Genomic DNA, 10,591 nt, shown 5'->3' on the forward strand with positions numbered 1-10,591 from the left:
TTGTGGTCTTTGTGCACAGTCTTGTTGTAGTTATGCCTTGATTGTTTTAGGTGTCACTGGGAGGAATTGACCTCCAGGCCAATTGGCTGTGAGAATCAGCTGTGTCTACAGTGGGAGAACTTCTGTGCTGAAGACACCCTTCTGGGGCAAGACTTGCTTCAGTGGGGCTTTGGTGCTCACTGAGTCTGCCCCCTGAGTGTGTCCCTTATAGATCTGAGGAGTTGTAATTTCTGGTGTTTACCTATGCCGCCATCTTGGTTTCTCCTTTCTGCCTCTTCTTGCACACCTGCTATTTGAATAGTGTTATGTTTCACGTTGTCCCACAGCTTCCTTAAGCTGTCCTTGTGTTTTTTAATTGTTTTTTCTTTTTGGTTCTCTGATTGAATGATTTTTTTCAACCCTGTCTTCTAATTCACTGATTCGATCCTCAGCTTTCCCAAATTTGCTGTGTATTCCTTCCAATGTGTCCTTTATTTGTGCTATGCTATTCTTTATTTCTGTTTTCATAGTTACTATATCTTTTTTGCTATTGAGCATCTTTACCATCATTATTCTGAATTCTATATCAGATAAATTTCTTACCTTCATTTCATTTATCTCTCCTTCTGGAGAATTCCCTTGTTCTTTCATTTGTGGTTTGTTTCTTTGTCTCCTCATTTTGGCTGCCTGTTTGGGTGTGTGACTCTGTATTAGGTAGATCTTCTACACCTCTCAATCTTTAATGCAGGACAGTGTCAAACACTGTTTCTGAATAATTATATCCTTGACGATCTAACCACTGAGCAAAGCAGCCAAGGCCTTATTTTTTTTCTTTTTAGTGGCTGTGTAGTTTGTTAAAACAGTGCCATGGTGGTAGACATTTTGTTTTGTGTTTCCGTACTGTACTTAATTCTCCAATGACCATCCTTACACTTATCTGATAACTGATACATGCCTAGAAGTGGAATTGCTGAGTCAAAATATGCATGGTAAAGTAGCGATACATTGCCAACATGTTTTCCAGAAAGGTTAATCAGTTTTTAATTTTAACCAGGTTTTAATTACATCAGTAGTGTATAGGAGTGCCTCTTTCTCAATTTAATAGTTACAGTTGATAATTATAGTTCTTTTTTAATTCCTGAGAAGTTGGTAGGTGAAAAAAAAATTCAGCTTTGTTATACAATGTACTTTAAAAAAAGAGGTGAGATTAACTTGTGATTTATTACTTATGAACTTTGCCAGTATTTTCTTTGTGTAAGTTTAAATGTGATGTTCTATAGCTGTATGGTCAGATTATTTACTTAGAGTTATGTTTCTTCTTTTTTCTAAACTTTTACATTTTAATTTCTAGTTTTAGGACTATATCTGACAAACCTAAGTGATAGCTTATCCAGCACTCTACATGATGCCCATGATATGGTAAGAAATGACTGACTCATATTGACTTCTGACATCTGACATGAAGATGAGCTTACTACTACTGATCAGGCTTTTTTCTCAAATATTTGAGTCATAAACATAAAATTTAATAAAGTACCCATGAAGGAATTTGCTTTCTTGCACATCTCAGTGTTATAATTGTGAGAATGAGAAGAAAATTATTAAGTTCTTTGGCTCCAGTAGTTGAAAAATACACAGTTAATGTAATTAGGTAATGAAAATCTAGCTCTGCAAATTGTTACCTGAATATGTCGCCTTTACAATACTTCAGGCAGGACCTTAGCAGCTTAAACCTCTGTCTTGTAATACATTTGTTATTTTTTCCTAACCATAATTATAATTCTTTGTTCTAAAAATAATTGACTTCAATATATTTTGTAAAATAAACTGAAATAAGACCCAAGGACACTAGCCCTTCCTAGTTACCATTTAGCTAGCTCTATTAAAAAAAAGAAGATGGCATTTAAAAATTTTATTTTTATTGACATAATTTATAAAATAATATGGAGGGAAGTCTTAAATGAAATATCTTTATTTTCAGAGAAGCATTATACTCACATTTGACCTACTTAATGTGTCACTATCTCATCTTTTTTGTTGTTGTTAATCCTCACCTGAGGATATTTTTCCATTGATTTTTAGGGAGAGCGGGAGAGAGAGGGAAAGAGAGAGAAACATCCATTGGTTTCCTCCTGCACGAGCCCTGACCAGGGCCCAGGCCAGGGAGGAGCCTGTAACCAAGGTACGTGCCCTTGACCGGAATCAAACACAGGACCCTTTGGACCACAGGCTCTATCCACTGAGCCAAACCGGTTAGGGCTTACTATGTCATCTTTATCCATTCATAGAACTTGATCATGGTGCCAAAGCCTGTTTAAGTTTGTTCTAAGTAAATAACCAAACTAAACCAGGACTAAATGATAACATCTTTCTTTTTATATATTTGAAACCAAATTCTAATTTTGATATTTTTACTAAGCCTAAAATCAGATATACTACAAATTCAGAATAAAGTCAAATGCAGAAGTACAATCTTGAAGAACTGGGAATAACTCATGTACCAATAGACATTTATCTGTATACAGCTGGGGAATAAGGACTTGTAATCCAGAGTTAATAAACTTTATTTCATGAGAAATAAAATACCCAAGTAAAAAACTACTAATGGAATTAAATATCATGTTAATACTTGCATTTGCAAGGGAATCCAGTTTCTTTGACTCCTAGGCCCACGTTTCTGGGACAGTTCTATTTTGAGGCACCATGAAGCCTAAGCGGGGTGTTCCAATGAGGGCTTTCCATTACCTGCTCCCTAGCCAAGTACCAGAGATCAGCGCAAGGCAAAGGAAAAGCCGAAGGTCTTAGAGCTGCCTTAACCTATGTCTGCAGTTCATTCTGCTTGCGGTCCAGGTGACAGCAGAACTACAGCGCTTTGCCTCATCACCACATGTGGCGTTGCTGTGTGTACTGCACAAACATGCAGTAGGAGACTGAGCCAAAATAGAAAACATTTGTGAGTCATTGTAACTCAGTCACATGACAGAGGATGCCACATGTGGCGTTGCTGTGGGTACTGCACAAACATGCAGTAGGAGACTGTCTGAGCCAAAATAGAAAACGTTTGTGAGTCATTGTAACTCAGTCACATGACAGAGGATTTAATTTTCATATGTTTTTATAATAAATCTCCAGTTTAAATGTAGGCAAATTACTGAATATTATTATTTATATTTGAGTCAAATATAGAGGGTTTTTAGTGTAGTCAAATGGGAATGAGAACTAAATGAAAATAAAAAGTCCATCTTTTTTCCATAAAGTACTAAATGACTATTCTCATGATACTAAGATCTATTAATCATAAACTGAGAAAAATGCAGTTGTTTGATAAAATTTCTTGTTGTGTTAATTGTCTCAATATTTCATTTAGGAATATGATCCTCCCAGTGAAGTACAAGTGACTAGAATGCCCCATAAAAAATGTCATGGAGATGCAATTTTTTCTCTTCTTGCTAAACAAAACCAGGAATCAGTAGTTCCACAGCAAGGTGTCTGTCATTCAGAGGTACTTTTTAACCTTCATGGTGTTTTTTTCTTTTTGGTTAGATCCACATGCAGGAAAAAATAACAAAATATTCCTGTTTTTAGTTAATGCATGCTAATACTTCAACTTATTCAGGAATCGTCCTTGTAGTAACTTTAACCAGGAACATAGAGTTATCCAGTTTTACAGCAGAGGAATTTGGGTCATCTGTTCCAACCTCTTGTTTTACAGCTGAAAAAACTGAAGCCCTTTCCATAACCATTTACTGAGTATCTACTATGTGCCGGACACAACCTTGGAAAAGATAAAAAGATGAGATAGGACTCCTACCTATAAGTAGCTGATAGTCATATAGAAGACAGTTAAATAGTTACTGTACAGTGCAATAACTGGTCATAAAGCAGAATTTACAATATGAGTTCAGAGGAGGGAAAACTGCTTGAAGTTTGATGACACTTTATACAGGATATGCTATTGAAGGAGTTTTTTAAAGACCCAATAGGATTTTTCTCGACAGCGGTGAAGGGGAAGGACATTTTGAAGCCAAAATAGCATGTGTTAAGGGATAAGAGCCAAGAAAGATGAGGGCATGTTTAGAAAGTGTTGAAAATCTCAGTGTGGCTAGAGTTGTAGATAGATCAGTCTGCAGAAATAGGTTGAACCAGATGATCATAAAGAACCTTTTAGGCTATGGAAAGTTTTGGGCACTGTGAAGCCCATTAAGATATTTTTGGGCAAGGGGGTCACAAGCTAAGATATTTAGGAAGGAATATGGAGGTTTTGTAAGATAGTCCTGGAGTTTGGAGGGAGGAGGGTGAAGGAACAAATGCCCATGGGTTCCTGGTCAGGTTTCACCTGTAACTTTTCACCCCAGTTGGGCCTTCAGGCTCCCTGATGTTACTCTGGGCTAGTAGTGTCTCAGCCTGCGTTGTTGCCAAGATCTTTGTGTGTAAGGGGCAAGCAGTGGTGATCTCAAGTTGATGAGGCAAAGAAGCAAAGCGCTTTGTCCAGTCATTCCTCTCACTGAACCCCCTCCAGCCTCCCTCCTCCCCAGGATGCAGCCCCTTTCTTCCCACACACAGCAGGTCAAGTTAGCTGTCAGTCTTTCCCAGTGGTTTTTCACAATTTTTACTTAGCTTTCAGAGTCCATGGTTTCTTCTCATTTCTGTAGTTACTCTAAGGCAGTGGTCGGCAACCTCATGAGTCAACAGAGCCAAATATCAACAGTACGATTATTGAAATTTCTTTTGAGAGCCAAATTTTTTAAACTTAAACTATATAGGTAGGTACATTGTTATGAACTTAATTTGGGTACTCCTTAGCTGGCCTTTGTTAAAAACGTCCTCAATCTGATTGAGGTACGTTCGCTGAGGTCGACCCCTTCCAACTCTCCCAACCACACTCGTCTTGTATACTTGTCCCGCCTGGGCCGCGTCTCCCATCGCCCAACAAACCGACCGACACCCCCCACTTCTTCTAACGCCACTTCTTCAAAATAGACTCGTCCAGGCCAAAAACCGACTTCTGTGAATGGGCCATGAAGTTTCAATCGCACTGTACGTGCGCGCCCGCACGTGGTATTTTGTGAAAGAGCCACACTCAAGGGGCCAAAGAAGACCCGCATGTGGCTCGCGAGCCGCGGTTTGCCGACCACTGCTCTAAGGCATTTTGGGGATAGGGAGCTTGGCAGCCTTTGTTAGTATGCAGTCCTGGCCAAGCCAGAGGCCCAGAAGTGGGAAGTTTATCCTTTCCAGATATTTTTCTAAGAATCTAAGCATGTGCATATGTGTGCACATGCATGTGTAAAATGCTGAGGTATATTTATGTAGTATTCTGCAACCTGTTTTAAAAATGTTAACTATAAATTCTGAAGATCTACCATATTCTTTTAATCTACCATAGAGTATACCATAATTTAATTATCCTGTTGAAGGATTTTTAGATTGGTTTCACTTTTTTTCTATTCAAATTACAATAAGAAGAAAATTCTTTTTTCACTTATGAGGAATTGTTTCTGTAGATCAGATAATGGGGGTGGAATTGCTGATTCAAAAGGTACAAGCATTTATAATTTTAGTAAGTATTAATACATTGCCTTCTTACTATGAGTCTCTCTTCTCATTATGACATGTGGTGTTCTTAATTGCCGGGGTTCTTGTCCCAGCATCAAGAAGGGTTCAGGAATCTGGAGAAGGGGCGGGGCGTAGATGACATAGGAATCTGGGGATTAATAAAGAGTCCGGAGATGAGATATAATTTTGAAAGGCATTGGGGGTCAGAGGACCTTCAGCTAAAGGAACTGAAGACTCCCTCCTTGTCTGGGACCCTTGCTTTTATTAACACAATTTGTCCTAAGGCAAGGTGGAGATAATACGCTTCAAAGGGTAAGGTTTCAAAGGGAACAGAAGCATTGTCAGTTTGGGGAATAGCCTACGGCTGTTCAGGTGTTTGGCCAGTAGGAGGCAATAACATGTAGATTAAGATGCCCTTTAGCTGTCTGGCAGCCACAATCAGTTTCCTATTTAGGTTTGGGGAAATGTCTTTAGCCATTCCCAACAGGTGACTACATGTGTGACTCAACCCTGTTGAGTCCCCAAGTCTCATCAACCTTTTGATGAAACTCTTGAAATTATGACATACTGGAATTGGTCGCCGGCACTTAATCTTAAGTTTTGCCAGTCTTATGAACAGTGACATTTGGCATATTTTCATATGTCTACAAAACTATTAAGTATTTGTTTTGTTTGTAATAATGATATATTTATGTGTTAAAATATTGCTTTGTTAAGAAAATAGTGGCTTTTCTTTGTGCTTATAACTACTTGCCCAAAGGGAGCTTCAGGTCAGCAAGAGCAGTCTCATGGCAAAACAGCAATTTGTACATTTATGTAGTTGGGCTAGGTACATTAATTACTGTAGATTACAGACAATGTAACTTAGAATTACATGAGTCTAAGCTTTGAGTATAATACAAAAATCATACTTACACTACAAGAGCATTTTGTGAATAGGCAAACTAAATCTTCAGTAGGGTCATAGAGTACTAAGGTGTCAGCAATTACAAGTACCCTAGAAAAATTGATTCAAATAGAAAAGGTAGTGTATTTGGCACAAAATTTTATATGGTAGTGGCAGAGTAATATAGGCACTGTGAAACATTTTTAATTAATTTCTAGAGAAAATGTATCTGCCATCATTCTAAACCTAAGAGTCTTCAAGGATTTCATATTAATTGCAGAACAATCCTTTTCTATTTAAAGGATGTGAGTGAACTGGTGTTCCTAAAGAAAAGTCAGATTAGGGAGTAAGGGGAGATAGACATGCATAGAGAAGAATGAGGGCAAGTTGTAGAAAATCATGAATGCTGAGCTAAGAAGTTAGGTTTTATTTGTAGTCAATAGAGTCATCAAAGATGTTTCAGTAGTGATTTCTTCATATGTCTAGTAAAAAAAACCCCACTTGGTTAAAATTAATCTCCTTTTAAACGAGAAACTGGAGAGCTTTTAGATGTTGGAATTTTTATTCAGCTCTTGAGTAATAAACTTAATAATTAGAATATCTCCAGGTCACAAAACGTGGTAATGATTAGATATCTAATTTTTAATACAGGAAGAAAATAGAAGTCTTAGTTTTTTATGTTTTTTATTTATTTCATATATTTGACAAAGAAACATATTTGTACTTTTTTAACTTTTATACTTTCCCAGGGAAATAACTTTATTAAATATGGTAGTCTTCTTTAATCGGCATACTTATAAAAATGCAGTTGTTTACATATGAGGGTAATCTTTATATCATTTAAGGTATATTCTCATCAGCTGTTTAATTATAAAGTTTATACTAACAATTTTTAGCAATTTTTATTAATGAAGAATGAGAGATAAATTTTCTATTCTAATTATAACTTTTGTGAACAGTATATATGTTTCAGTATTTAGTGTTTTAAATAATAAAATTTTTCAGTGTTTTATTGATATCTAATTTGAAGGTTGGAAAAATAGATAATGGTTATTTAACTTCATAAAAAAATAAGATTAAAATGAAAGCCTATGGCTAGATGCCTCATTAAACTAACTTTTTAAACTTGTCTTTCATGTAGGGTGTATGTGGCATAATAAGCACTTTCTAAAATACCTTTAAGTAGTCAAGTGGTATGGATCACACATGGTGTCTGACAAATATTTCCTGTTTTGACTTGATTTTAATATAATGGTTTTAACCATTGTTTCTACCTTTTACAGGACTTGGAAAGCAGTCTGGGTGAAAGACAAAGGCCCAGGCTGACAGCAGCAGCAGAGAACTTACTGGGACATCCTGTCTACAAGCAACAGCCTGTCGCTAATGCAGAATCTTGGCATCAAAAAAGTACTCTTAAGCCTTTATCTCAGCAGTTTGACACAGTTACAGGTATACACCAAAATATTGCCGCTTGATGTATCGTCTGTTAGAATATTCCCTTTGAATCCCATCGTACTTTTTCCGTACTGTTTCTCTACCGAATACTGTGGTCCATTTGTATTATAATCCATAGTAGTGTTCCTAATATGAGCTGACAGAAGCATAATTATTTTCAGGTGGGGTCTTGCAAGATTCCTTTACTAAAAAGGGTCTTCATAATTGAAAAGTTTGGTAACAACTTTTTCTATTTATATAGCAGTGTTTCTCAAAAAGTGATCCATTTATCAGTTGGTACATGAACCATTGGATGGGTGGTACATGAGATAATTTTGGTAATATGGATATGTACACTTAAACATTTTTTAATAGTCATATTTATTTTAATATATACTGGAAGAGTATTACCAGCACATCAAAGCTGTGGTCTAACAGATTTTATTCAGGACAGGTTAAATTAGATAATACCGTAGAAATTCACTCTTTTTGCTGTATGAATTTCTGGCTCAGTGCTAAGTGTGCTCAGGACTATTTTAGAACTTCATTAATGAAACTCTCTGTTGTAGCACGTTGGGATAAGAATAGAACAGAGAACACCAATCACTACCATAGTTGATTCTCATTATCTGCAGGACTTACATTCTATAGAGTCACCAGGAACACTGAATTAGCAAATACGGAACTGTTGCTCTTAGGGAAAACACAGATTTAGCTTCCTGTTAACCTCTGATCATAACATTTTTGTCAGTTAACCAATACATCACCTTGTTTTATATGTGTTTTTTTAAAAAAACACTTATTTAATATATATTGTTGGTTTGTTAACATTGAACTCAGAGCCAACAGCACTATAACTCATGTGAACGAAGCTTATTTTATATATATTTTTTTCTATAAGGCCCATCACAACCTTCTTGCACTTAGCCTATGGCTAGATGCCTCATTAACTAAGTGCTAGAGAGCACTTTAGCACTCTGCTTGGGGGCCATTTTAAACAGCAGAATCAGCCAACAAAATGTACATAAATGTGAAAAACATGTCACTAAATAGACAGTAAAAAGGGCACTTGTTTATAGTAGAAGAGTTGAGATAAGAAAGTGGAGCCTCAGCTGGTGAAGGGTAGGTAGGGTGGTTCAGGTTTTTCGCTCCTCTGTACATGTCCACATATGACTGTGAAAATGCTGCAAAACGTCTTTCGCTGGGTTCAGCCTCAGCTGGTAAAGGGTAGGTAGGGTGGTTCAGGTTTTTTGCTTCTCTGTACATGTCCACATATGACTGTGAAAATGCTGCAAGTATTGATTTTGGTTGACGACTGAATTTCATCAAGTAGGCAGATTTGCAAACATGGAGTCTTCGCATCAATGAGAATCAGCTGTTTCTCATTTAACTGATTTTTCCATTCCCATTCATGCATTCTCTTAAGTGAAGAAACGTCTGGAGGTATGCATATTTTCTAGAAATCTGAAAGGATTTCTTAAAGGGAAAGGGAAAGGCCTGGAGTTAGAAAAACATTGGAGTAGAGTATTTAAAGTTTCTGTTTTATATTGAGTGAACACATTCTATTTGAAGAAATTCAAGACAGTTTTCCTTGGAATTATCATTTTTGTGCACATAGTGAGCATTAATTGTTTTATGTTCTTTTAAAATTGGATTCAAAATTAGTACGATAAAAAAACATAAACGGTGACATTTTTATCCTATCTATGTGGATTGCAATTAAGCAGAATTGACACTAGATGGCTCTCGCAGATCACTTGAGAGATGATAGGTATTTGAGAGCGACTAGGTGCTTGTTCAATTGTTCTAGAATAAAATCTGCGAGAGCATCTTCCGTTCAGACCTTCCTTGAACCTGTGGTATCATCTAGCAGATTATCTACAGTACAGTGTACCTACAGGTACACTATTAAACTATTTGTTTAAATTAATTGGAAAAAATAATAAGTAATGTGGCATACCATAGGATTGAGCATATAGATGAGGCATTATAGCAGAATGACTAAGAATTGGAGCTTTTGGCGTTTCAGATATCAGTTTGAATTCTAGCTCTGTGTATTGCATGGCAAATAACTTAATATCACTGAGCCCAGGTTTCTTCATCTATCAGATTGGGGGTAATATTAGTGTATTAGTTATCTATTGCTATGTAATGTATTACCTAAAGTTTAGCAGCTGAAGAACAAACATGTACAGAACACACAATTCTGAAAGCATGAACCTGGGAGGGGCTTGGGTGGTTCTCAGGATCTCTCATGAGGTTGCAGTCAAGCTGTTGGCTGGCGCTGAGGTCATCTGAAGGCTTCAGTTGGGGTGGAGGATCCGTTTTCCACGCTCACTCACTTGAGGCTGCTGCAAGAGGCCTCAGTTCCTCACTACAGGAACCTTTCTGTAGAGCTGCTCATGACACAGAAGCCGGCTTCCCCTAGACTGGATGATCTGAGAGAAAGTGAGCAAACAAGATGGAAACTACAATGTCTCTTACAGTCTTAGAAGTGACATGCCATTGCTTATGGCACATTCTAGCAATAACACAGACCAATCCTAGAATAACACAGAAGGGGACGACATAAATCGCAAATACCAGCAGCACGAACCAGGGGGCATCTTGGATGGTGGTTACTGTAAATAGTATCCACAGAATAAATTTATTAGGGGTAGTAAGTGACAATGCATATGAAGCCATTAGCACAGTGCTTGGCACATGATCAGTGTGACTCTCGTTAATAATACCTGGAGT

General features: G+C 37.1%; 1 protein-coding gene across 1 annotated transcript in view; it reads left to right on the forward strand.

The window, feature by feature from the left end:
* KIAA0586 (KIAA0586 ortholog) overlaps positions 1-10,591 on the forward strand; it is a 91,317-nt gene that overhangs the window by 42,168 nt on the left and 38,558 nt on the right. The window contains 4 exon segments of the mRNA XM_014533270.1: positions 1,331-1,398; positions 3,347-3,481; positions 7,702-7,867; positions 9,279-9,295. Coding sequence (XP_014388756.1) covers positions 1,331-1,398; positions 3,347-3,481; positions 7,702-7,867; positions 9,279-9,295 — 386 coding nt within the window.

This window comes from Myotis brandtii, unplaced genomic scaffold (genome assembly GCF_000412655.1).
Source record: "Myotis brandtii unplaced genomic scaffold, ASM41265v1 scaffold1218, whole genome shotgun sequence".
NCBI lineage: Eukaryota > Metazoa > Chordata > Mammalia > Chiroptera > Vespertilionidae > Myotis > Myotis brandtii.